The 27,145-nt window shown below is 51.6% G+C and overlaps 1 protein-coding gene across 1 annotated transcript; it reads left to right on the top strand.

The window, feature by feature from the left end:
- The first annotated feature begins 783 nt into the window (after positions 1-783).
- On the top strand, positions 784-26,661 carry PTPRH (protein tyrosine phosphatase receptor type H). The gene is made up of 17 exons (XM_030942350.1): positions 784-859; positions 1,701-1,967; positions 3,241-3,507; positions 5,907-6,173; positions 7,438-7,707; positions 8,948-9,247; positions 9,587-9,853; positions 13,662-13,740; positions 13,854-13,901; positions 19,123-19,213; positions 19,697-19,787; positions 20,730-20,806; positions 20,913-21,047; positions 21,288-21,410; positions 21,610-21,770; positions 25,757-25,892; positions 26,005-26,661. Exons 1-17 carry the CDS (start codon positions 784-786, stop codon positions 26,152-26,154), a joined length of 2,805 nt encoding a protein of 934 aa, XP_030798210.1. The 3' UTR covers positions 26,155-26,661.
- The last annotated feature ends 484 nt before the right edge of the window (positions 26,662-27,145 follow it).

Here is a 27,145-nt window from a genome sequence, read left to right as displayed (position 1 = left end):
CTCGTGGCTGCCACACTGGACAGTGCAGAGCTGGGCCTCCCGGCCTCCACCTGCTGGATCCAGTGGTTAAGGAAGGGCTGGAAAGTTGGAGGGCCAGAAACTACAACTCATTTCCCCTCCTGTACTGGTTTTCAGCTCCCAACCCAGTGAGAAACCTGAGCGTGGAGGCTCAAACCAACAGCTCCCTCGCCCTGACCTGGGAGGTCCCCGAGGGCCCAGACCCACAGAACTCCACCTACTGGGTTGAGTACACCAGAGACGGTGACAGAAGGGAGACCCGAAGCACAACAGGCACCAGCATCACCGTGGATGGACTTGAACCCGGGTCTTTGTACGTGTTTTCCGTGTGGGTGGGGAAGAACGGAATCAACGGCTCCCGGGAGACTGGAAATGCCACCACAGGTGAGAGGCAGTCGCCATTTGTTTGATCTCTTATTTGTTTAAGGGACGGTAGGCAGGAGAACGTGGCTGATTGTCTGGTCCATAGTCCCTCTGGGCCACATTGAGCCAGGTACCCATGTCCACATCCTGGGGCAGTCTCAGCTCAAGAGATAAAGAAGGAATGAATGTCCATGGTACCTCCAGCTGTGAAGCTGGGGCCAGTCTGTGTCTAGAACTCTCTAGAATGTGGACCATAATGTCCAGGAGCATCTTCCTGCACTGACAGGAATGTGTAGGGGCCAAGGCATGTTACCTGAGCTTTCAAGGAATGAGATACTGTGAGTGGGGACACTCTGACCCTCTGACTCTTCTTCTAGTTCCCAACTGTGTCCCATATTGAGGATGGAAACGCAGATCATCAGCTCCATGACCCTGATGTGGACAGCTGCCTGGGTCTACACCTCCACTGTCCCATATGGTAGCCACTAGCCACACGCAGCTATTAGATTTAAACTCATTAAAGTTGCATGAAACTGCAAATTCAATTTCATGTTTCATATGTTTGAAAGCCATGTTGAACGGCTTCCATCTCCTTCTGTCTTCTCCTACCATACTTGAAGGTGGGAGAGCATTTTCGTCATTGAGGAAGCTCAGTTGGAAAGCGCTGACTCAAGTCCTTGCTACTCAAAATGTGGTCCGTGTGTAGGTGGCATCCATGTCTCTGAGATCTGATTGGAAATATATTGGCAAGTGACACTGGTGGGAAAAAAAAAAGGGTCGGCGGGGAGTGCTGACTCTCAGCTCCATCCTAGCCCTGCTGAGTGAGAACCTGCCTTTCACAAGGTCCCCTGTGAGATGCACACACAGCAAAGAATGAGAAGCACTGGTCCAGACCATACACCCTGCATCTACTGGCGCCAGCTGTTGAGGGAGAACTAGGAAATCTGATGATCAAAAATGCCCACTTGGCCGGGCACGTTGCCTCCTGCCTGTAGTCCCAGCACTTTGGGAGGCCGAGGTGGGAGGATCACTTGAGGACCGGAGTTCGAGACCAGCCTGGCCACCATGGCGAAAAGATATAAAAATTAGCCGGGTGTGGTGGTGCACACCTGTAATCCCACCTACTCGGGAGGCTAAAGCAGGAGGATTGCTTGAACCTGGGCAGCGGAGGTTGTGGTGAGCCGAGATCATGCCACTGCACTATGGCCTGGATGACAGACGGAGACTCTGTCTCAAAAAAACAAACAAAAAGCTCACTGGCTGCCCCCATTATGTTCTGTAGTCCTGCTCATATTAGATCTTTCTTCCTAATTTCTCAGCCCCCAACCCAGTGAGAAACCTGACAGTGGAGGCTCAGACCACCAGCTGCATCTCCCTGAGGTGGGAGGTCCCCGATGGCCCAGACCCACAGAACTCCACCTACTGGGTTCAGTGCACTGGAGACGGTGGTAGAACCGAGACACGAACCACAACAGACACCAACGTCACCGTGGATGGACTTGAACCCGGGTCATTGTATATGTGTTCTGTGTGGGTGGAGAAAGACGGAGTAAACAGCTCTGTGGAGACTGTCACTACTGCCACAGGTAAGAGGCAGCCACTGTTTTATCTTTATTTCTTTTGTAAGGACAGTGGTAGGGGGTGGGTTGAGAGCTGACAAAATGCGACAGGTTCTTTAGTCGAATCGAAACACATTGGAAGCCACACATGAGAATTTCAATTTTCTATCAGCCACATAAAAATAAGTAAAAAGAAACTGGTCAGCTTGTCTCTCCAAAAAAATTAAAAAATTAGCTGTGGTGGCGTGTTCCTGTGGTTCCATGTCCTCGGGAGGCTGAGGTGTGAGAATCGCTTGAGCCCGGGAGGCAGAGGTTGCAGTGAGCTCTGATTGGACCACTGCACTCCAGCCTGGGCAACAGAGACATCCTGTCTCAAAAAAAAGAGGAAAGAAAGAAAGAGAGAGGGAGGGAGGGAGGGAGGGAGGAAGAAAGGAAGGAAGGAAGGGGAAAGGAAGGAAGGAAGGAAGGAAGGAAGGAAGGAAGGAAGGAAGGAAGGAAGGAAGGAAGAAGAGAGAAGGAGAGGGAAAGAAAGAAGAGAGAAGGAGAGGAAAAGAAAGAAAGACAGACAGAAAGAAAGAGATAAACAAACTAAATTACTATGAGACATTTTATGTAGTCCATCAGATACATATCAGATACATTTTTTTTTTCTTTTTTCTTGAGACGGAGTCTCTCTCTGTCTCCCAGCCTGAAATGCAGTGGCATAATCTTGACTCACTGCAGCCTCTACCTCCTGGATTCAAGCAATTCTCCCGCCTCAGCATCCTGAGTAGCTGGGACTACAGGCACGTGCCACCACGCCTGGCTAACTTTTGTATTTTTAGTAGAGACGGACTTTTGCCATGTTGGCCAGGCTGGTCTCCAACTCCTGACCTCAGGTGATCCACCTGCCTTGGCCTCCCAAAGTGCGGGGATTACAGGTGTGAGCCACCACACCCAGCAGATACAAAATATTATCATTTTGACATGTAATCAATATAAAAAGGATCATTAAATATATATACCGAATATACCCACAAAAATAAAAAATATATAAAAAGGATCAATGAGATAGTTGACATTCTTAATTTCACACCAGCTCTTCAAAAGCTGGTGTGGATCTCACACTAATGGCTCATCTCATTTCACAAAAGTCACGTCACGAGTGCTCAACACTCACATGAAACTCGTGGCTACCACATTGGACAGTGCAGAGCTGGGCCTCCCGGCCTCCACCTGCTGGATCCAGTGGTTAAGGAAGGGCTGGAAAGTTGGAGGGCCAGAAACTACAACTCATTTCCCCTCCTGTACTGGTTTTCAGCTCCCAACCCAGTGAGAAACCTGAGCGTGGAGGCTCAAACCAACAGCTCCCTCGCCCTGACCTGGGAGGTCCCCGAGGGCCCAGACCCACAGAACTCCACCTACTGGGTTGAGTACACCAGAGACGGTGACAGAAGGGAGACCCGAAGCACAACAGGCACCAGCATCACCGTGGATGGACTTGAACCCGGGTCTTTGTACGTGTTTTCCGTGTGGGTGGGGAAGAACGGAATCAACGGCTCCCGGGAGACTGGAAATGCCACCACAGGTGAGAGGCAGTCGCCATTTGTTTGATCTCTTATTTGTTTAAGGGACGGTAGGCAGGAGAACGTGGCTGATTGTCTGGTCCATAGTCCCTCTGGGCCACATTGAGCCAGGTACCCATGTCCACATCCTGGGGCAGTCTCAGCTCAAGAGATAAAGAAGGAATGAATGTCCATGGTACCTCCAGCTGCGAAGCTGGGGCCAGTCTGTGTCTAGAACTCTCTAGAATGTGGACCATAATGTCCAGGAGCATCTTCCTGCACTGACAGGAATGTGTAGGGGCCAAGGCATGTTACCTGAGCTTTCAAGGAATGAGATACTGCGAGTGGGGACACTCTGACCCTCTGACTCTTCTTCTAGTTCCCAACTGTGTCCCATATTGAGGATGGAAATGCAGATCATCAGCTCCATGACCCTGATGTGGACAGCTGCCTGGGTCTACACCTCCACTGTCCCATATGGTAGCCACTAGCCACACGTGGCTATTAGATTTAAACTCATTAAAGTTGCATGAAACTACAAATTCAGTTTCACATTTCGTGTGCTCAAAAGGCCTGTTGAGGGGCTCCCAGTCCCGCCTTCATCCTCCACTGTGCTAATGCCTACCATATTGGAAAGTCAGAGGCCGTCTTCACCACCACACAAGAATCCCTTGATTCTCTCTTATTTTTTTCTTTTTTTCAAGAGTCAGAGTCTCGCTTTGTCACCCAGGCTGGAGTGCAGTGGCAGGATCATAGCTCACTGCAGCCTGAAATTCCTGGGCTGAAGCCATCCGCCCACCTCAGCCTCCCGAGTAGCAGGGACTATAGACGTGGGCCACCATGCCTGACTAATTTATTTTTTTTAGAGATGAGGTCTTGCTATGTGATCCAGGCTGGTCTCTAACTCCTGGCCTCAAGCAATCTCCCAACCTCTGCCCCCCAGTTGCTGAGATTCCAGGCGTGAGCAATTGTGCTGGGCCATGGGGCCTCTCTTAGGCAGTGACTCCAGGCATAAAGGCTTCACCTTTATGATATAATCTCCTTGGCCGGGCGCGGTGGCTCAAGCCTGTAATCCCAGCACTTTGGGAGGCTGAAACGGGCAGATCACGAGGTCAGGAGATCGAGACTATCCTGGCTAACGTGGTGAAACCCCGTCTCTACTAAAAATACAAAAAACTAGCCGGGCGAGATGGCGGGTGCCTGTAGTCCCAGCTACTCGGGAGGCTGAGGCAGGAGAATGGCGTAAACCGGGGAGGCGGAGCTTGCAGTGAGCTGAGATCCGGCCACCGCACTCCAGCCCGGGCAACAGAGCGAGACTCCATCTCAAAAAAAAGAAAAAAAAGAAAAAAAAATCTCCTTGTAAGGGCCCTACCTCTTAATGCTATTTCATTGGAGATTAGGTTTCAGCATATGAATTTGTGGAAGGGGACACACATATGGAGGCTATAGTACTACTCAAATTATGACCCACGTGTGAGCTGCATCAGTGTTCCGGGAAGCTGACTGGAAATGAGTATCTCAGCTCCACCCCAGACCTACTGCTCAGAACCCGCATTTAACGAGATCCCCCGTGAGATGTGCACACATTAAAGTTTTTTCTTTTTTTCTTTTCTTTTCTATTTTTCTTTTCTTTTCTTTTCTTTTTTTTTTTCTTTTGAGATAGAGTCTTGCTCTGTTGCCCAGGCTGGAGTGCAGTGGTGCAATCTCAGCTCACTGCAACCTCTGCCTCCTGGGTTCAAGCGATTCTCATGCCTCAGCTTCCCGAGTAGCTGGAATTACAGGCACACGCCACACCATGCCTGGCTAACTTTTGTATTTTTAGTAGAGACAGCGTTTCTTTTTTTTTTTGAGATGAAGTCTCACTCTTGTTCCCCAGGTTGGAGTGCAATGGTGCGATCTCGGCTCACTGCAATCTCTGCCTCCTGGGTTCAAGCAATTCTCCTGCCTCAGCCTCCCGAGTCGCTGGGATTACAGGCACCTGCCACCACGCCTGGCTAATTTTTGTATTTTTAGTAGAGAAGGGATTTCACCATGTTGACCAGGTTGGTCTCGAACTCCCGACCTCAGGTAATCCACCCGCCTCGGCCTCCCAAAGTGCTGGGATTACAGGCATGAGCCACTGCACCTGGCCAAGACAGCGTTTCTACTAAACCCCGTTGACCATGTTGCCCGGGCTGGTCTTGAACTCCTGACCTCAGGTGATCCACTTGCCTGAGCCTCCCAAAGTGCTGGGATCACAGGCGCGAGCCACTGCGCCCGACACATTAAAGTTTGAGAAACACGGTCTAGAACATACACCCTCTGTCTGCTGGCACCAGCAGTTGAACAAGAGCTAAGATCATGGAGGGCAGTGAGGGGCCCACTCCTGCCCCATTTTGTTCTGTATCTCTGCCCACATAGGATCTTCTTCCTAATTTCTCAGCCCCCAACCCAGTGAGAAACCTCCATATGGATACTCAGACCAACAGCTCCATCGCCCTGAGCTGGGAAGTCCCCGATGGCCCAGACCTTCAGGACTACACCTACTGGGTAGAGTACACTGGAGACGGTGGTGGAACTGAGACCCGAAACACAGCAAATGCCAATGTGACAGCTGAGGGACTCGAACCCGGAACCTTGTACACATTCTCTGTATGGGCAGAAAAAAATGGAGCACGTGGCTCCAGGCAGAATCTCAGCATCTCCACAGGTAGGAACCCTCAGTGCCCACTCCCTGTTTTGGTGAGAGGTTCAGAACCGGCAGCAGCGGCACGGCACTTCCTCTGGGCTCTGGCTCTGTAGTCTGTAGGCTCTTCAGCCTCTCTGAGCTCAGACATCCCCCTCTCCAAGTTCACAGGTAGATGTAATCACAGCTGGGGGCTGGCTCTGCCCTGAAGAAGAAGACAGCCCATGCAGACGTCTCCTGCTGCTGATCGTGGGGCTTCGGGGGCACAGGCCTTTTCTTTCTTCCCCTTCCCCTTCCTCTTTCTTTCTTTCTTTCCTTTCTTTCCTTCCTTCCTTCCTTCCTTCCTTCCTTCCTTCCTTCCTTCCTTCCTTCCTTCCTTCCTTCCTTCCTCCCTCCCTCCCTCCCTCTCTCTCTCCTTCCTTCCTTCCTTCCTCCCTCCCTCCCTCCCTCCCTCCCCTTCCTTCCTTCCTTCCTTCCTTCCTTCCTTCCTTCCTTCCTTCCTTCCTTCCTTCCTTCCTTCCTTCCTCCCTCCCTCCCTCCCTCCCTCCCTCTCTCCCTCTCTCTCTTTCTTTCTTTCTTTCCCTTTCCTTCTTTCCTTCTTTTCTTTCTTTTTTCTTGAGACAGAATTTTCCTCTGTCACCCAGGCTGGAGTGCAATGGCACAATCTCAGCTCACCGCAACTCAGCCTCCTGGGCTCAAGCAATTCTCCTGCCTCTGCCTTCCAAGTAGCTGTGACTACAGGCAGGCACCACCACACCCAGCTAATTTGTGTATTTTTAGTAGAGACAGGGTTTTGCCATGTTGCCCAGACTTGTGTTGAATTCCTGGCCTCAAGTGATCCACCCACCTTGGCCTCCCAAATTGTTGGGATTACAGGCGAGAGCCACTGCACCTGACCTCTCTCTCTCTTTTTTGAGATGATCCTGCTCTGTCTCCCAGGCTGGCGTGCAGAGGCAGCCTGAACCTCCCAAGCTCAAGCGATCCTCCCACCTCAGCCTCCCTAGTAGCTGGGACTACAGGCATGTGCTACTGTGCCCAGCTAATTTGTTTTAATTTTTAGTAGAGCTAGAGTCTCACTATGTTGCTCAGGTTGATCTCAAATTCCCAGGCTCAGGTAGTCCTCCCGGTTTAGCTTCCCAAAGTGCTGAGATTACAGGCCTGAGCCACTGTGCCCTGCCAGGAAGTGTTTCTTAATGAGCTGGGCTGCACAAGGACAGGGCATAGCACTGTGTTCTGGACTCTTGGGGACTAGGGGACGTGGAAATCCTGACTCTGCTCCCTCTCCCAGCCCCCAACGCAGTGAGAAGTCTCAGCAAGAAGGACGGAACCAACAGCTCTATTACGTTGCGCTGGACAGCTCCCCAGGGCCCAGGCCAGTCTTCCTACACCTACTGGGTCTCATGGATCGGGGAGGGCATGACTGACCCCAGGATCCAAAACACCTCAGGTACTGAAATCATCCTAAAGGAACTGGAAGCTGGCCACCTGTACCACCTCACTGTCTGGGCCGAGAGGAATGAGGTCAGAGGCTATAACAGCACCCTCACTGCAGCCACTGGTGAGACACGGTCGGTTCTGAATACAACTCTATTAGGATGGGGGAAGGGAAAATATGAAGGGACTTTGGGAGCTCCTTGGGAGACGAAGAGTACCCATGGGTCCCTCCAGCCTCACCGGCCGGAGCTTAAACCTATAGGCCCCGTTCCTAGCGGGTGTCATCTCTTAGCAGACAGGGCTTTCCAAACTGTGGGACCTGTTTTTTCTCCCTTTGGGAAATGGGCTCTTTGGGGTCAGGGAGAGCCCTCAGTTGTCCAGAACCACCTCTCAGGAGCTGACAGTCACCAGCTGGACAATAGCCAACAGCTGGTCCCAGGAAATTAGATGAACCAAGAGGGCCCCATCTCTCAGCCTGGGCACGGTGGGTCCCACTCATGAGAAAAATCAAAATCACTCTGGAGACTAGGTTCATTCTTTTTTTTTTTTTTTTTTTTTTTTTTTGAGACAGGGTCTTGCTCTGTTGCCCAGGCTGGAGTGCAGGGGTGTGATCATGGTTCACTGCAGCCTCGACCTCCTGGGCTCAAGTGATCCTCCCATCTCAACCTCCTGAGTAGCTGGGACCACAAGCATGAGCCACCATGCCCAGCTCATTTAAAACATTATTTTTTGTAGAGACAGGGTCTCATTATGTTGCCCAAGCTGGTCTCGAACTCTTGGGCTCAAGTGATCCTCCTGCCTTGGCCTCCCTAGGCACTGAGATTATAGGAGTGAGCCACCATGCCTAGCCTGAACCTGGAACTCTTCAATCCTTGGTCATTTGGGCTAAAAAGATGAAATTTGTCAGCTCCCTCTAGAAACGTGGTGTGTCTAGAGTGAGAAGGCACCCTACCTGGGGTTCCTGTGGGAAAGAAAATACAGAGATCAGATCTCAAGGGCTATGAGAGGTGGTGGACTACAAATCCCATCACACCATGGAGCCATGACTTCATAAGCTGCAGCGATACAGAGAGTCCATGGCCTCATGGGAGTTGTAGTTTCAGTGGGTGAGATTGGTGTGCATTTGGGAAGAACAAAAAGATGACAGGGTGGGACCCAGGGCTGTAGCCAGGGGATGGAGAGGGCTAGGAGATTCTGGTCCCCACAATCTTTGGGTGTCTAGGCTCTTTCCTGTGGTTCAGCCTCCTTAGTCACTGGAGCCATTGATAATGGGTATCTCAGCTTTGCTGGTGGGGAGAGGCAGGCAGGCTAAGGTAGGAGGGTCTTCGAGGATACCCGCTTAGGCCTCTGTTCTCACTTCTCAGCTCCCAGTGAGGTAACAGATCTCCAGAATAAAACTCAGACTAAGAACTCAGTCACGCTGTGGTGGAAGGCCCCTGGAGACCCCCACTTTCAGCTGTACATATACCGGGTCCAGTGGGCCAGCGAGGGACATCCCCAGAGGGGGCAATATCCCCGAGCAAATTGGGCCAACCAGACCAGTAGGACCAATGAGACACAGTACAAGGTGGAGGCCCTGGAACCCGGGACTCTGTACAACTTCACCGTGTGGGCAGAGAGGAATGACGTAGCCAGTTCCATGCAGAGCCTCCGTGCGTCCACATGTGAGACTCCCCTTCCTGCCTTCACGTGGTGAACTGGGCTTACCTCAGGCCTTGAGGGCTGAGAGATGAATGGAATACAAATCCCATCAGGCCACGGGCCATGACTTCATGAGCTGCAGTGATGGAGGAGCCCAAGGCTTCATGGGAGTTGTAGTTGGAAGGGACTTAATTTGTGTCCATTTGGGGAGGACAGAAAAGGAGGGAAGATGAGGTAATTTGGATTTGGGGAGGAAGGGATGGGCTTATCTCAGAAAACTGGCCTGAGTAGTGGGGATGGGGGTGGAGGGAGTGGAAAACCACCTTGGATGGCGTTGCTGACCTCTTGCTTCCTTCACCCAGACCCAGACGCAGTCACCATCACTTCCTGCGTCAGCACCTCAGGGGGCTATGGAGTCATCTTGACCTGGTCCTGCCCCCAGGGAGGCTACGAGACCTTTGAGTTGGAGGTGGGAGGACAGCGGGGCTCCCAGGACAGATCTTCATGTGGGAAGGGTGTGTCTGTGTCAGGTCTTGGGCCGGCTCAGTCCTACCCAGCCACCATCACGACCATCTGGGATGGAATGAGGGTTGCGTCTCCCTCTGTGACCTGCCACACTGAGAGTGCAGGTGAGCGGAGCCGTGTGGGTCAGGAAGCTACGATGAAATTCTCAGTAGACCCCATCAGGCCCCGTTGTGAGGAAATCAATGGGACTCTTTCGTTTCTCATTTTCTTTGAAACATCATTTTTATTTTATATTTCGAGATGGAGTTTTGCGCTTGTTGCCCAAGCTGGAATGCAGTGGTGTGATCTCGGCTCACTGCAACCTCCACCTCCCGGGTTCAAGTGATTCTCCTGCCTCAGCCTCCTGAGTAGCTGGGATTATAGGCGCCTGCTACCACACCCAGCTAATTTTTATACTTTTAGTAGAGATGGGGTTTTGCCATGTTGGCCAGACTGGTCTCGAACTCCTGACCTCAAGTAATCCTCCTGCCTCTGCCTCCCAAAGTGTTGGTATTACAGGCGTGAGCCACCGCACCTGGTCCATCCATTCATTTTTATTCATTCCCTGATCCAGTTGATGGATCAGTTGAGTAGTTTCCACTTTTGACTGTTACAGGTAATGCCACTAGGAACGTTTGTGGACAGGTTTTGTGCGGACGTATGTTTGTATTTCTCTTGGGTCTATACCCGGTAGTGGTACTGAGGGATCACATGGGAACTATATGTCTAACTGCCCCCCCCCCTTTTTTTTTCCTAATGTGGTTGTATCATCTTGCATTAATCAATGGGATACTTGAAGAAGTTTGGAGCTCAGACTTTGGAAAGACCTGGCCATGTGCCAAGACCATGGCCATAAGCCTCACTCTTCCCCATCAATCACTCCCCAGGAATAGGGTTTCTTATGAGATTGGGTCTCCAATCTGGAGAGAGACTAGGGGTTGATGCAGCGATCAGTGGATGCTGTTTGAACTGGGCTTTGCCAGACCCCATTGCCTGGAAAGTTCTCTCCCTTAGTAACAAGGATCCCTGAGAGAACAGGTCCTCTAGTCCAATTCTATGAGCCCAAGTCCATGAACAAGTCTCCCCTATAGGCTGTAAGACTCTGCAGTTCCCTGTCAACAAGTACACTCTTCCCAGGATTGTTGAGAAGCTGCAGCTTGGTGGCCTTCAAGGCTGATGGAGATGGGCCATAGGCTTGAGTCTACCCTAAGACCAGACATTTAATGACAGGTCTTGGAAGAGCTGTGCCATCAGCCTGAGAGCAGCCATAGACACCACACCACAGATCAGCCAGGCGCGGTGGCTCACGCCTGTAATCCCAGCACTTTGGGAGGCTGAGGCGGGCGGATCACCTGAGGTCAGGAGTTCGAAACCAGGCTGACCAACATGGAGAAACCCTGTCTCTACTAAAAATACAAAAAATTAGTCGGGCATAGTGGCATGTGCCTATAATCCCAGCTACTCAGGAGGCTGAGGCAGGAGAATCACTAGAACCCAAGAGGTGGAGGTTGCAGTGAGCCGGGATCGTGCCATTGCACTCCAGCCTGGGCAACAGGGCAAAACTCTGTCTCAAAAAACAAACCAAAAAAAAAGACACCACCAGATCTCGGTAGGCTCCGCTGCTGGGGAGCCCTTCCCTAGCCAGCAGGACCTCTGAGAAGATGAAGCCTCAATTCTGGGGAGAACAGAAGCCGTCCATGCTGGGGACGATTTCACAACCAGCACAATGCTTCCTCCGCCTCGGCACTACAGATGTTTCAGGCTAGATCCTTCTTTGTTGCGGGGAGGGGGTGGGTGGGGGGCATCCTGTGCATTGTAGGATATTGAGCCACACCTCTGGTTCCCACCAACTAGATGCCAGTAGCACTCCCACTTCCCAGCTGTGACAACCAAAAATGTCTCCAGACATTGCCCAGTGTCTCTTTGGGAACAAAATCACGCTTGTTGAGAACCACAAGTCTAAGCTAAGGAAGGTGAGAGTCACTTTTGCTTTTGTTTTTGTTTTTGTTCTTTTTTGAGACATGATTTCACTCTGTTGCCCAGGCTGGAGTACAACAATACGATCATGGCTCACTGCAGCCTCCACCTCCCAGGCTCAAGTGATCCTCCTGCCTCAGTCCCCTGAGTAGCTGGGACTACAGGCATGTACTACCATGACCAGCTATTTTGTTGGGGTCCTTTTTTTTTTTGAGACAGAGTCTCGCTGTATCACCCAGGCTGGAGCGCAGTGGTGCAATCTCAGCTCACTGCAACCTCTGCCTCCCGAGTTCAAGTGATTCTCATGCTCAGCCTCCTTAGTAGCTGGGATGACAGGTGTGCACCACCATACTCAGCTAACTTTTGTATTTTTAGTAGAGGCGGGGTTTTGTTATGTTGCCCAGGCTGGTCTCAAACTCCTGGGCTCAAGTGATCCACCCACCTCAGCCTCCCAAAGTGTTGGGATTACAGGCGTGAGCCATCGCACCTGGCCAGGAGTCATTCTTCAGCACCCAGGTCACTTCTGAAAATGATGGACAGTTGACTTTTGAACAATGGTCCCCTACACAGTAGAAAATCTGCATATAACGCCTGGGTGCGGTGGCTCACGCCTGTAATCCCAGCACTTTGGGAGGCCAAGGCGGGCGGATCATGAGGTCAGGAGATCAAGACCACCCAGGCTAACATGGTGAAAGCCCATCTCTACTAAAGACACAAAAAATTAGCCGGGTGTGGTGGCGGGCGTCTGTAGTCCCAGCTACTCAGGGGGCTGAGGCAGGAGAAGGGCGTGAACCCGGGAGGCGGAGCTTGCAGTGAGCTGAGATCGCACCACCGCACTCCAGCCTGGGCGACAGGCTCAAAAAAAGAAAAAGAAAAAAAATCTGCATGTAACATTTGACCCCCAAAATTTAACTACTAATACCTTCTCTTGATTGGAAGCCTTACCAATAACATAAAGAACATATATTTTGTCTGTAATATGTACTGTATACTGTATTCTTTTTGTTTGTTTGTTTGTTTTTGAGACGGAGTCTCGCTCTGTCACCCAGGCTGGAGTGCAGTGGCGGGATCTTGGCTCACTGCAAGACCCGCCTCCCGGGTTCACGCCATTCTCCTGCCTCAGCCCCCCGAGTAGCTGGGACTACAGGTGCCCGCCACCATGCCTGGCTAATTTTTTTTTTGTATTTTTAGTAGAGACAGGGTTTCATCGTGTTAGGATGGTCTTGATCTCCTGACCTCGTGATCTACCTGCCTCGGCCTCCCAAAGTGCTAGGATTACAGTCATGAACCACCCCACCTGGCTGTACTATATACTGTATTCTTATAATCAAGTAGCTAGAGAAAAAAAGTTCTTTTTTTTTTTTTTGAGACGGAGTCTCGCTCTGTCGCCCAGGCTGGAGTGCAGTGGCCGGTTCTCAGCTCACTGCAAACTCCGCCTCCCGGGTTTATGCCATTCTCCTGCCTCAGCCTCCGAGTAGCTGGGACTACAGGCGCCCGCCACCTCGCCCGGCTAGTTTTTTGTATTTTTTAGTAGAGACGGGGTTTCACCGTGTTAGCCAGGATGGTCTCGGCCTCCCAAAGTGCTGGGATTACAGGCTTGAGCCACCGCGCCCGGCCGAGAAAAAAAGTTCTTAAGAACATCCTAAGGAAGAGAAAATGTATTCGCTGTTTATGAAGTGGATCATCATAATGGTCTTCATCCTTGTGGTCTTTGTGTTGAGTAGGCAGAGGAGGAGGAGGAAGGAGGGGGGCTGGTCTTGCTGTCTCAGGGGTAGAGGAAAATCCATGGATAAGTGTGTAAGTATAACTGGACCCACGCAGTTCACACCCGTGATGTTCAAGGGTCAGCTGTAGTTGGACCAGGCTCCTGGGGAAGAGGAAAGGCTGGGCAAGGTTGGAGACAGATGACAAGATAAGACCTGCGTTCTAAGAGTTCCTAATGCCTCCTCCCCACAGGGGTCATTGCTGGAGCCATCGTGGGCATCCTCCTATTTCTCATCCTGGTGGTCCTGCTGTTTTTCTTCCTGAAGAGGAGGTGAGACGCCGCACAGGGCTGACCGCCTGGAGGGTGGGGGCTAGAGAAGAAGGAGGAGGATCCCTGGTTGCAGCCTCACCCCTGAGCCTTTCGTCCTAACGTCATTTTCCCAGGAATAAGAAGAACCAGCAGAAACCCGAACTCAGGGATCTGGTCTTCAGGTGAGCAGAAGGTCTCGGGGGCGCATCGGAAAGAATCTGGTCAAATCAAGGGGTGTTTGCTGGCTGCCGGCTGGGTCAGAGGGCTTTCCTTGAATATGCTGCCTAAAATATTCCCACGGGGTGTGGCGGCTCATGCCTGTAATGCTAACACTTTGGGAGGCTGAGGTGGAAGCATTGCTTGAGGCCAGGAGTTCGAGACCAGCCTGGGCCACCTAGTAAGACCACCAGAGGGTGGATTAGTGCATCTACCCACGAAGGTCTCAGAAGGGACCCAGGCCTCTGCGACTTCTGCGACAGGGACCACAGCCCTTCCATCTCGACTCACTCCCCAAGCAGCCTGGGCCAGTGAATTCAGTTCTGGTCTCAACTCCTGGACATTCATTCATTCATTCATTCAGCAGAATTCATTCATTCATTCATTCATTCATTCATTCATTCATTCAGCAAATATCAGCTGAGCACCAGCATGTATCAGGCACTGTTCTAGGTGCCAAACAAACAGCAAATTAAACCAAGATTCCTGCCCGCCAGGGGCTTATATCCTAGTACAGGAGATATCAGTAAACAAGATCGCTGGGCGCGGTGGCTCACGCCTATAATCCCAGGACTTTGGGAGGCCAGGGTGGGCAGATCACGAGGTCAGGAGATCGAGACTATCCTGGCTAACACGGTGAAACCCATCTCTACTAAAAATACAAAAAATTAGCTGGGTGTGGTGGTGGGCACCTGTAGTCCCAGCTACTTGGGAGGCTGAGGAGGAGAATGGCGGGAACCTAGGAGGCGGAGCTTGCAGTGAGCCAACATCGCGCCACTGCACTCCAGCCTGGGTGACAGAGCGAGACTCCATCTGAAAAAATAAAAATAAATAAATAAATAAATAAACAAACAAACAAGATAATTAAAAATATGATATAAACTTTCAGACAGGGCCAGGCACAGTGGTGCACACCTATAATCCCAGCTACTCAGGAGGCTGGGGCAGGAGAATCACTTGAATCCAGGAACAGAGGTTGCAGTGAGCTGAGATTGTACCATATATATATAGAATAAACTTGGAGACAAAGCAAGAGGAGGGGATAGGAAGGGTAGAGGAATATTTTGATATTCTTTTTTTTTTTTTTTTTTTTTTTTGAGGTGGAGTCTTGCTCTGTTGCCCAGGCTGAAGTGCAGTGGCATGATCTTGGCTCACTGCAACCTCCACCTCCCGGGTTCAAGCAATTCTCCTGCTGCCTCAGCCTCCTGAGTAGCTGGGACCACAGGCATACACCACTACGCCCGGCTAATTTTTGTAATTTTTAGTAGAGACGGGGTTTCACTATGTTGTCCAGGCTGGTCTCGAACTCCTGACCTTGTGATCCACCCACCTTGGCTTCCCAAAGTGTTGGGATTACATGTGTGAGCCATGGCCCCTGGCCTATTTTGATATTCTTCTAATGTGAAAATTAGAAGAAATTAAAGAGAAAATCAGAAGAATTATTTTATTTTATTTTATTTTATTTATTAATGTGTCAAGACAGGGTCTCACTCTGTGGCCCAGGCTGGAGTACAGTGGCCCTATCATAGCTCACCACAGCCTCGACCTCCTGGGCTCCAGTGGCCCTCCCACCTCAGCCTCCCCTGTAGCTGGGACCACAGGCATGCACCACAATGCCTGGCTAGTTTTTAAATTTTTTGTAGAGATGGGGGTGGGAGGGGGGCGGTCTTACTAGGTTGCCCAGGCTGGTCTCAAACTCCTGGCCTCAAGCAATCCTTCCACTTTGGCCTCCCAAAGTGTTAACATTACAGGCGTGAGCCGCCACACCCTGCAGGAATATTTTAGGCAGGATATTCAAGGAAAGCCTTGCTAACGAGATGACTAAGAGGAAGTCATCTGAGTACAAACCTACGCAAGTGGGAGCGGAGCGGTGCACGCATCTGGGAAGGGCGTTCCGAGGACAGGGACAGGCAAGTGGAGGGCCCGAGGCAGCAGCACACGTGAGGTTCAGAGAACATCATGCATCTCCCACTGAGTAGAGCGATGAAGGGGAGGGTGGTGGTAAGCGAGATCAGAGAGACGTCAGTGGGGCCAGAGCAGGCACAGGCTTGTAGATGAAAGTTAGGACTTTGGATTTATTGTGAGATGGGAGTTCTTGGAAGATTTTGAATAGATTAGTGACACAGTCTAACAGGGGTAGAAGCAAAGGGAAGAGATTTGTAATAATCCAGACAAGAGGCCGGGCATGGTGACCCACGCCTGTAATCCCAGCACGTTGGGAGGCCGAGGCGGGAGGATCACCTGAGGAGTTCAAGACCAGCCTAGCCAACATGGTGAAACCACGCCTATACTAGCAATACAAAAATTAGCCAGGCATGGTGGTGGGCACCTGTAATCCCAGCTACTCAGGAGGCTGAGGCAGGAGAATCACTTGAATCTGGGAGGCAGAGAGCCAAGATCACACCACTGCACTCCAGCCTGGGTGACAGAGCAAGACCCTGTCTCAAAAAAAAAGAGAGAGAGATAGAAGGGAGCATCACTTGAATAAGCCCACGGAGAGACTCTGTCTCTACAAAAAATTAAAGAATTAGCTGGGCATGGTGGCATGCGTCTGTGGTCCCAGCTACTCAGGAGGCTGAGGCAGAGGATTGCTTGAACCCAGGAGGTCAAGGCTGCAGTGAGCCATCATTGCACCACTGCACTCCAGCCTGGGTGACAGAGCAAGACCCTGTCTCAAAACACAATACATGCCAGGCGCGGTGGCTTACGCCTGTAATCCCAGCACGTCGGGAGGCCGAGGCGGGAGGATCACCTGAGGTCAGGAGTCCGAGACCAGCCTGACCAACATGGTGAAACCCCGTGTCTACTAAAAATACAAAAATTAGCCGGGCATGGTTGTGGGCGCCTGTAATCTCAGGAGGCAGAAGCAGGAGAATTGCTTGAGCTTCGGAGGCTGAGGTGGCCGTGAGCCAAGATCACACCACTGCACTGCAGCCTGGGCAACAGAATGAGACTCTGTCTCAAAAAAAAAAAAAAAAAAAAAGAGAAAGAAAGAAAGTGAAACTACAGGAATGGGCCAAACCCTGTAAGAAGTGTGTGTCCAGTGAGAAAAGTGGCTTGGGGTTGGACACTGGGGAACAGTTACCTTTTAAGACGGACAGAGGAGGAGGGACCTGCCCAGGAAATGGATGAGCAGCAGCTGGGTAGGTGGGGGCCAAGCCAGGACTGGTGTTCAGGAACAGTGCAGATCCAGGAAACAGGCAGGCACAGGCGGTGGTGCTAAATAATACTGAGCAGTCAGGCCGGTGGGGGCTGAAACGTGGCCTTTGCAATTACAGACAGGGATGTCATGACGATTTTGGAGAAAGGTGTTCCCTGGAGTGGTAGATATAGACTCCAGGCCATGGTGATGGGATGACAGGAAGGAGAAACACTGGTCTGCATGAGAAGTTTGAGTGTAGGGCTGTCTGAGTAGGTTTATTATTATTTTTATTTTATTTTTTATTTTTTGAGATGGAGTCTCCCCATCACCCAGGTTGGAGCATAGTGGTGCGATCTCGGTTCGCTGCAACCTCCGCATTATGGGTTCAAGCGATTCTCCTGCCTCAGCCTCCCGAGTAATCGGGATTACAGGTGCGCAACACCACGCCCAGCTGATTTTTGTATTTCGAGTAGAGATGGGGTTTCACCATGTTGGCCAGGCTGGTCTCAAACTCCTGACCTCGTGATCCACCTGCCTCAGCCTCCCAAAGTGCTGGGATTACAGGTATGAGGCATCGCACCCGTCGAGACAGCATTTATAAAATTCTATTACAAGCTGGGTGCAGTGGCTTATGCCTGTAATCCTAGCGCTTTGGGAGGCCGAGGCGGGAGGATTGCCTGAGATCAGGAGTCTGAGACCAGCCTGGGAAATATGGTGAAACCCTATCTGTACTAAAATACAAAAAATTAGCTGGGTGGGGTGGCAGGCACCTGTAGTCCCAGCTGCTCGGGAGGCTGAGGCAGGAGAATTGCTTGAACCTGGGAGGCAGAGGTTACAGGGAGCCGAGATCGTGCCACTGCGCTCCAGCCTGGGCGACAGAACGAGACTCTGTCTCCAAAGGAAAAAAAAAAAATATATTACAAGAGGAAGAGTGAGAAAGAGCTGAAGTTCCATGAAGTCAAGCAACTTTTTTTAATGTTTTAATTTTAGTTTTAAAAACTGAGACAGGATCTCACTCTAGGCTGGAGTATAGTGTGGCAAACACAGCTCGCTGCAGCCTTGACCTCCTGGTTCAAGTGATCCTCTCATCTCAGCCTGCAAGTAGCTGGGACCACAGTTGTGCACCACCATGCCTGGCTGATTTTTTAATACTTAAATTTCTGTGGAGACAGGGTCCTGCTGTGTTGCCCAGGCTGGTCTTAAACTCCTGGGCTCAAACAATCCTTCTACCTCAGCCTCTCAAAGTGCTGGAATGACAGGCGTGAGCCACCGCGCCAAGCCTCCCTTGTTTTTGAGGCTGAATCATAGTCCATTGGATGGCTCGACCACGTTTGGTTTATCTGTTCTCCCATAGATGGAGGCTTAGGTTGCGTCCACCTCTGGGCTATCCTGAACATTATAGATATGGGCATGCAAATAGGTTTTTGAGTCTTTGCTTTCAGTTATTTTGGGGATATACCCAGGAGTGGCATTGCTGGATCAAAAACACCTTTTCATTGATCCCCAAAGCACTATATATATATAAAATATACATGTGTATATATATACACACATACACACACACATACATATATATGTGTATATATATATATATACACACATACCATTATTATAAGATTTCAGTGAGTGGAAAGGATATGTGTGTGTGTGTGTGTGTGTGTGTGTGTGTGTGTGTGTGTGTGTGTATAGAGAGAGAGAAATGGACAGAGTCTTGCTCTGTTGCCCAGGCTGGAGTTCAGTGGTGCAATCTTGGCTTACTCAACCTCCACCTCCCCCGTACAAGCGATTCTCCTGCCTCAGCCTCCTGAGTAGCTAGTAGACTACAGGCAGACACCATCACGCCTGGCTAATTTTTGTATTTTTAGTAGAGATGGGGTTTCTCCACGTTGGTCAGGCCGGTCTCAAACTCCTGACCTCAGGTGACCCGCCCGCCTCAACCTCCCAAAGTGCTGGGATTACAGATGTGAGCCACCATGCCCAGCCCTCAAAAGTACAAGATTAAAAGACGTTACGGTCTTTTCTCCCTGCTCCCCCAAAACCCGTAGCTTCCCAGGGGACATCCTGGCTGAAGACTTCGCTGACCACGTCAGGAAGAATGAGAAGGACAGCAACTGCGGTTTTGCGGATGAGTACCAGGTGGGTACCAGGTGGGGACAGGACAGAAGGGCTGAGCTCAGCCTCCCTCCGGTGGCCTAATCCCCAATCCCCACGCCCTGGCCAGACCTCATGGCTTTCAGGATTAAGCAAAAGCAGCATTGCATAAGTCATTGGATTGTGCAGAGATTCCCAGGCATGTTATCTTTCCGCTCACTGGCACCTTAAAATAATGGCGGGTCAGTCCTAAAGTAACTCTCTCCGCTGCCACCAAGTGAGTCCTTTCTCCCCTGACACCTGCTTTCTTGCCTGCCTGAGGAAGTCCCATGGTTCCCTAAATCCTCCTGAACGCCCCACAGGGCAGGTGGCACACATATGTTCTGTTTTGGTGGGTGCCATAGAATCTCAGGGTACAAGGGATAAACAAGGGGTGATGTTGAAGAAGGCCAGGGGAGCCTGGGGGGTACCCTCGAGGGAAAGTAGAGAAAATCCAACACCAGGTACCGCCTCTGCCTGCACCCCCAGCAACTGTCCCTGGTGGACCACAGCCAGTCTCAGATGGTGGCGTCAGCTCCAGAGAACAACGGCAAGAACCGCTACAGAAATGTACTGCCCTGTGAGTCGTAGGCTTCTGCTGCTTTCGTCCCAGCCCCGATCTACCCAGTACCCCATCCCCGTCCCCTTCTCCCACCCGCTTTGAGAAACAAGACCTGCCTCCTACCGTGGGTACCCCCACACACTTTTTTCTTTTTCTTTTTCTTTCTCTCTTTTTTTTTTTTTTTTTTTTTTTTTTTGAGACAAGTCTCGCTCTGTGGCCCAGGCTGGAGTGCAGTGGCCGGATCTCAGCTCACTGCAAGCTCCACCTCCCGGGTTCCCGCCATTCTCCTGCCTCAGCCTCCCGAGTAGCTGGGACTACAGGGACCTGCTGCCACACCTGGCTAATTTTTTATATTTTTAGTAGAGACGGGGTTTCACCGTGTTAGCCAGGATGGCCTCGATCTTCTGACCTTATGATCCACCCGTCTCGGCCTCCCAAAGTGCTGGGATTACAGGTGTAAGCCACTGTGCCCAGCCCCCCCATTTTTTTCCTTTGAGACAGAGTCTTGCTCTGTTGCCCAGGCTGGAGTGAAATGGTGCCACCTTGGCTCACTGCAACCTCCACCTCTCGGGTTCAAGCGATCCTCCCACCTCAGCCTCCCTAGTAGCTGGGACTACAGGCGCCTGCCACCGTGCCTGGCTAATTTTTGTATTTTTAGTAGTGACTGGGTTTCACCATGTTGGCCAGGCTGGTCTCAAATTCCTGACCTCAGGTGATCCACCCACCTCAGCCTCCCAAAGTGCTGGGATTACAGGTGTGAGCCACTGCGCCCGGCTGTGGGTCCCTTTGAGAGTCCTCCTGGCCTGCTCCCTGCAGCTGAGGTCCCTCTGCCCCTCTCAATCCCTGCATAGCTCCTAGCATCTGCCGGCATCTCAGCATGACTTCTGTCCATGGCTCTTGGTCTTGTCTGTGTGCCTCTCTGGGTCTCTCTGCCTGGCTAATGCTGGCCTCTTCTCCTAGACGACTGGTCCCGGGTGCCCCTGAAGCCCATCCACGAGGAGCCAGGCTCTGACTACATCAATGCCAGCTTCATGCCCGTAAGGTCGTGGTTGGGACTGAAAAGGTGCCCAGAAGGCCTGGAGAGATCAGAGCTGGCGGGGGTCATCTAAAGACCTCCCTGACCCGCCTGCCTTCCTCAACCAGGGTCTCTGGAGCCCCCAGGAGTTCATTGCCACCCAGGGTCCCCTGCCACAGACGGTGGGTGACTTCTGGCGCCTGGTGTGGGAACAGCAGAGCCACACGCTGGTCATGCTGACCAACTGCATGGAGGCCGGTCGGGTGAGAGATCTGAGTCCTGGGTGCTGACTGGGTGCAGGACCCTGCCCTGAGCACTGATCTAATGTAGACCCCACACCCAGACCTCATGGATTCCTCCAGGATGACCCCAGGTGTCTTCAGTGTAGACCTGTTGCCCACTCTCCCCCCAGCCCATCTGCTGTTTCACATACGGGGCCTAAAGCAGACCCCACAGATCTGGGGAAGAGGAGTTCTCTTCTCTGACCCCTCCGCCTCCCCCAGGTGAAGTGTGAGCATTACTGGCCTCTGGACTCGCAGCCCTGCACCCATGGGCACCTGCAGGTAACCCTGGTGGGTGAGGAAGTGATGGAGAACTGGACGGTGCGGGAACTGCAGCTCCTCCAGGTGTGTGTGTACAGCCCCGTCCTGGCCCTCAGCCTTCCCCTGTGACATATGCCATGCATCCAGGACCCTCCACCAGCTCCAACCTTCCACTCACTCCTCTGAGGAGCTGCAGTGTGCCCCAGGGAACCCACTCCTAGTGATAGAAGCCAGGTCCTCCTTACGTTCATCTCCAGAGCCTTTGAGTGCTCCCTCCTTCCAGATGGAGGAACAGAAGACGCTATCCGTGCGGCAATTCCACTACCAGGCCTGGCCAGATCACGGCGTTCCCTCTTCCCCAGACATCTTGCTGGCTTTCTGGAGGATGCTCCGGCAGTGGCTGGATCAGACCACGGAGGGAGGCCCACCCATTGTACACTGCAGGTGGGGACCAGCCTAGGACCCTCGGTCTTGAGAGAACCGCTCCCTTGGGGCTCAGACAATGGTGTTAGATGGGACCCTGGGAACTTACATGGGAGGTGGAAGAGGGAGAGAAGGAGGAGGTGGATGCGGAAGATAAAGGGGGATGTGAAGCAGTTAAGAAAAGAAGGAGGGGCCAGGTGCAGTAGCTCACGCCTGTAATCCCAGCACTTTGGGAGGCCGAGGCAGGTGGATCACGAGGTCAGGAGATCAAGACCATCCTGGCTAACACAGTGAAACCCCGTCTCTACTAAAAATACAAAAAATTAGCCGGGCGTGGTGGTGGGTGCCTGTAGTCCCAGCTACTCGGGAGGCTGAGGCAGGAGAATAGCGTGAACCCGGGAGGCGGAGCTTGCAGTAAGCCGAGGACATGCCACTGCACTCCAGCCTGGGCGGCAGAGCGAGACTCCGTCTCAAAAAAAAAAAAAAAAAATGAAAAGGAGGATAAGGATGAAAAGATGGGAACGAAAGATGAAAAGGCAGGCCAGGCGCGGTGGCTCACGCCTGTAAATCCCAGCACTTTGGGAGGCTGAGGCGGGTGGATTACTTGACTTCAGGAGTTTGAGACCAGCCTGGCCAACATAGCGAAACCCTGTCTCTACTAAACATACAAAAATTAGCCGGGTGTGGTGGCAGGCACCTGTAATCCCAGCTACTCGGGACCCTGAGGCAGGAGAATCGCTTGAACCCGAGAGGCGGAGGTTGCAGTGAGCTGAGGTCGCACACCGCACTCCAGCCTGGGTGACCCTGTCTCAATTTAAGAAAAAAAAAAAGGAAAAAAAGAAAGAGGAAAAGGTAAAGGCAGAGAAAGTTGAATGCAGAAGAGAAGGAAGAAAGGCTGAAGGCACAGGACAGAGACGTGGTCACGTATTCTGAGAAACACTGGAGACACTTCCTTGCACTAGAGTGCAGGGCCTCCCGCATCAACTGCTTCCCTGATACTTATTTTTGTTTTGTTTTATTTTATTTTATTTTATTTTATTTTATTTTTTTTGAGACGGAGTCTCGCTGTGTCGCCCAGGCTGGAGTGCTGTGGCCGGATCTCGGCTCACTGCAAGCTCCGCCTCCCGGGTTCACGCCATTCTCCCGCCTCAGCCTCCCGAGTAGCTGGGACTACAGGCGCCCGCCACCTCGCCCGGCTAGTTTTTTGTATTTTTAGTAGAGACGGGGTTTCACCGTGTTAGCCAGGAGGGTCTCGATCTCCTGACCTCGTGATCCACCCGTCTCGGCCTCCCAAAGTGCTGGGATTACAGGCTTGAGCCACCGCGCCCGGCCTGTTTTATTTTATTTTATTTTATTTTATTTTATTTTATTTTATTTTATTTTATTTTATTTGAGATAGAGTCTCGCCCTGTCACCCAGGCTGGAGTGCAATGGCACAATCTCAGCTCACTGCAACCTCTGCCTTCCAGGTTCAAGCAATTCTCCTGTCTCAGCCTCCTGAGTAGCTGGGATTACAGATGCTCACTCCTGCACCCGGCTAATATTTGTATTTTTAGTAGAGATGGGGGTTTCACCATGTTGGCCAGGCTGGTCTCGAACTCCTGACCTCGTGATCTGCCCGCCTCGGCCTCCCAAAGTACTGGGATGACAGGCGTGAGCCACAGCACCTGACGCTTTCCTGACATTTATGCTGAAGTCCCATAGGTCAGATTTCACCTAAGGGTAACTATTAGGGAGATGAGGAGGAGTGACAGCCCCTGAGACTGGGGCTCTGGTTTCAGTGACAGTGAATATTTACACAGTCCTACTGCTCCTCATAACAGCCTCATGGTAAAATTGTCCTCCCCATTTTATTTTATTTATTTATTTGTTTATTTTGGAGGCGGAGTTTCGCTCTCGTTGCCCAGGCTGGAGTGCAATGGTGCGATCTCGGCTCACCGCAACCTCTGCCTCCTGGGTTCAAGCGATTCTCCTGCCTCAGCCTCCTGAGTAGCTGGGATTACAGGCATGTGCCATCATGCGCGGCTAATTTTGTATTTTTAGTAGACACGGGGTTTTACCATGTTGGTCAGGCTGGTCTCGAACTCCCAACCCCAGGTGATCCGACCACCTCGGCCTCCCAAAGTGCTGGGATTACAGGTGTGAACCACCGCGCCCGGCAATGTCCCCCCCCATTTTAGAGTTGAGTGGATATCATTACATCATTCCATTAGTATACATGTCCAGGAGCATATCTAGAACAGCCAAAGCAACAGACACTTAACAGATTAGTAGCTTCCAGGCCCTGGAGGGAGATACGGAATGGGGAGAGGTGGCCTAATGGGCGTGGTGTCTGCTTTAAGGGTGATGAAAGTGTTTTGCAAGTAGATAGAGGTGGAGGCTGCACAATGTTGTGAGTGTGATAAATTGCTCACATTCAAATAGCTAAATTTTTTGTCTTTTTTTTTGGAGATGGAGTCTCGCTGTGTCACCCAGGCTGGAGTGCAATGACTTGATCTCAGCTCACTGTAACCTCCGCCTCCCGGGTTCAAGTGATTCTCCTGCCTCGGCATCCTGAGTAGCTGGGAATAGCCACCCCACCTGGCTAATTTTGGTATTTTTAGTAGAGATGGGGTTTCTCCATGTTGGCCAGGCTTGTCTCCAATGCCTGACCTCAGGTGATCCACCCACTTCAGCCTCCCAAAGTGCTGGGATTACAGGCGTGAGCCACTGCGCCCAGCCTAAAATAGCTTTTTTTTTTTTTTTTTTTTTTTTTTTTTGAGATGGAGTCTCGCTCTGTCACCCAGGCTGGAGTGAAGTGGTGTGATCTTGGCTCACTGCAACCTCTGCCTCCCGGGTTCAAGCGATTCCCCTGCCTCAGCCTCTCGAGTTGCTGGGACTATAGGAGTATGCCACCATGCCTGGCTAATTTTTTTTTTTTTTTTTTTTTTTGGTATTTTAGTAGAGATGGAGTTTCACCATGTTGGCCAGGATGGTCTTGATCTCCTCACCTCGTGATCCACCCACCTCAGCCTCCCAAAGTGCTGGGATTACAGGTGTGAGCCACTGTGCCCAACCTAAAACAGCTAATTTTTTCACTGGGCACCGTAGCTCATGCCTGTAATCCCAGCACTTTGGGGGACTGAGGTGGGAGGATCACTTGAGTCCAGGAGTTTCAGACCAGCCTGGGCAACATGGCAAGACCCCATCTCTATAAAAACATTTAATAAGTTAGCCAGATGCAGTGGTGCATGCCTGTGATCCGAGCTACTCAGGAGGCTGAGACAGGAGGATCACTTGAGCCAGGAGGTCAAGGGTGCAGTGAGCCGAGGTCATGCCACTGTACTCCAGCCTGCGTGACAAACAAAACGAAAGACTAATTTTGTGTTTAAAGGAATTATTAAATGATTGGCTGGAGAGTTCTTATTCCTGTATTTGAACCCCAGCTCTGTCACTTATTAGCTGAGTGGCCTGGGGTATGGGACTTCACCTCACTCAGCCTCCATTTCCCCATCTGTACAAAGGATGTGCTAGTACATCCCACTTCTTAGGTTTGGGAGGAGTGAAGAAGGCCCATCAGGCACTTAGAACAGAGCCTAACAGATGGAAGGAACTCCAGGCATAGTTTTGTTGTTGTTGTTGTTGTTGTTGTTTGAGATGGAGTTTTGCTCTTGTTGCCCAGGCTGGAGTGCAATGGTGTGATCTCAGCTCATTGCAACCTCCACCTCCTGGGTTCAAGCAATTCTTCACCTCAGCCTCCCAAGTAGCTGGGATTACAGGCGTGCGCCACCACACCCGGCTAATTTTTGTATTTTTAGTAGAGAGAGTGTTTCGCCAGGTTGGCCAGGCTGGTCTCGACCTCCTGACCTTGGGTGATCCACTGGCTTTGGCCTCCCGAAGTGCTGGGATTACAGGTCTGAGCAGGCATAGTTATTGTCATCATTCAAACACAGATCCCTCCAATCAGCCATGACCCCAGACCCTCGCACTCCTGCCCCTTGGTCTGACCCTTCCCTTGTTCTGCCTAGTGCTGGCGTGGGTCGCACAGGCACCCTCATTGCCCTGGACGTCCTGCTCCGGCAGCTGCAGTCCCAGGGTCTCCTTGGGCCCTTCAGCTTTGTGAGGAAGATGAGAGAGAGCCGGCCGTTGATGGTGCAGACTGAGGTGAGGCAGCCCCACAGCGACACAGGACGGGAGTCGGTGGGTGGAGGTACCCTGGGGCTCCATACAGCCCAGACTTAGGGGGACGCCCCTCACTCCCATGCCCGTTTCCCAGGCTCAGTACGTGTTCCTGCACCAGTGCATCCTGCGGTTCCTCCAACAGTCAGCCCAGGCCCCAGCCAAGAAGGAGGTCCCGTATGAGAGTGTCGAAAATCTCATCTATGAGAACGTGGCCGCCATCCAGGCCCACAAGTTGGAGGTCTAAGTGACGAGAGGGCTGGGTCGGCAGCCCAAGCATCCTCAAGCTCTGGATGCCCACTTGAGCCCAGATTCCTGGAAGAGCAGAGGGCTGGGCTCCCAGACTCCTAGGTGCTGTGGCAGGAGGAGCTGGGATCCCAAACTCTGGTTTCCCCAGGACAGAGTGGTCTGATGGGCTTCAGATGAACCCTATGGGAGCTGGGGATCAGGATTCCTGGTTCCTTGAAGGAGAGAGATGGTAGCTTGGATTTCCTAGGTCTTTCAGGGAGGAGGAAGCTGGGAGTCCAGGATACGGGAAGAAACAGACTGGAGCCTGGATTCTGAGGCAGGAAGGAATTCGGGTCTGGAGTTCTGGCTACTTGAGGACCAAAGGCAGGCAGGATCAGAAACCAAATCAGTCTTCTGTAATCTGAGGTCAGAGGGTGTCCCTGTGCCCAAGGTCTCCCTGCACCCCACCATCCACATATATGTTTCCTTCTATCCCATAATTTATTAAATCACTGTTCTCCCCAGAGACAGTTGTTCCATGGATTTCTGGGTCCGGAAATAATATTGGGTTGGGAGTAGGGATGGGTTCCTGGTATCTAGGGATAGAGGCAAACGTCCAGGAGGGGACTAGAGGGACCCACACATTTGCACATGAGAAAATGTAGCTTTGGGTGGTTGAGTCTCTCAGAGAAGGCGGTGTCCAGACGTCTGTGTCCAGGGTCTGGGCAGTATGGACAGGGCTCGCTGGAGCTAGGTGCTTGGGGACTTGCTTTCTGAGCTTTTCTTTTACTCTTTTTGTTGTTGTTGTTGTTGTTTTGTTCTGTTTTTGTTTTTGAGACATGGTCTTCCTTTGTTGCCCAGTCTGGAGTGCAGTGGCTTACTGCAGCCTTGACCTCCTGGGCCCAGGTGATCTTCCCACCTCAGCCTCTAGAGTAGCTGTGATCACGGGTAGGCACCACCACGCCGGACTCATTTTTGTAGAGACGGGATTTTGCTATGTTGCCCAGGCT

This window comes from Rhinopithecus roxellana, chromosome 12 (assembly GCF_007565055.1).
Source record: "Rhinopithecus roxellana isolate Shanxi Qingling chromosome 12, ASM756505v1, whole genome shotgun sequence".
Classification (NCBI taxonomy): domain Eukaryota; kingdom Metazoa; phylum Chordata; class Mammalia; order Primates; family Cercopithecidae; genus Rhinopithecus; species Rhinopithecus roxellana.
Note: the sequence above shows the minus strand (reverse complement) of the source record. Positions and strands in the feature narration are given on the sequence as shown.

Bases quoted from the DNA above. Each gene is read 5' to 3' on its own strand.
- PTPRH (XM_030942350.1), top strand. From the start codon at position 784: ATGGAAACGCAGATCATCAGCTCCATGACCCTGATGTGGACAGCTGCC. The intron at 860-1,700 runs GTAGCCACTAGC...CTAATTTCTCAG, and splicing joins CACCTCCACTGTCCCATATG to CCCCCAACCCAGTGAGAAAC. The intron at 3,508-5,906 runs GTGAGAGGCAGT...CTAATTTCTCAG, and splicing joins GACTGGAAATGCCACCACAG to CCCCCAACCCAGTGAGAAAC.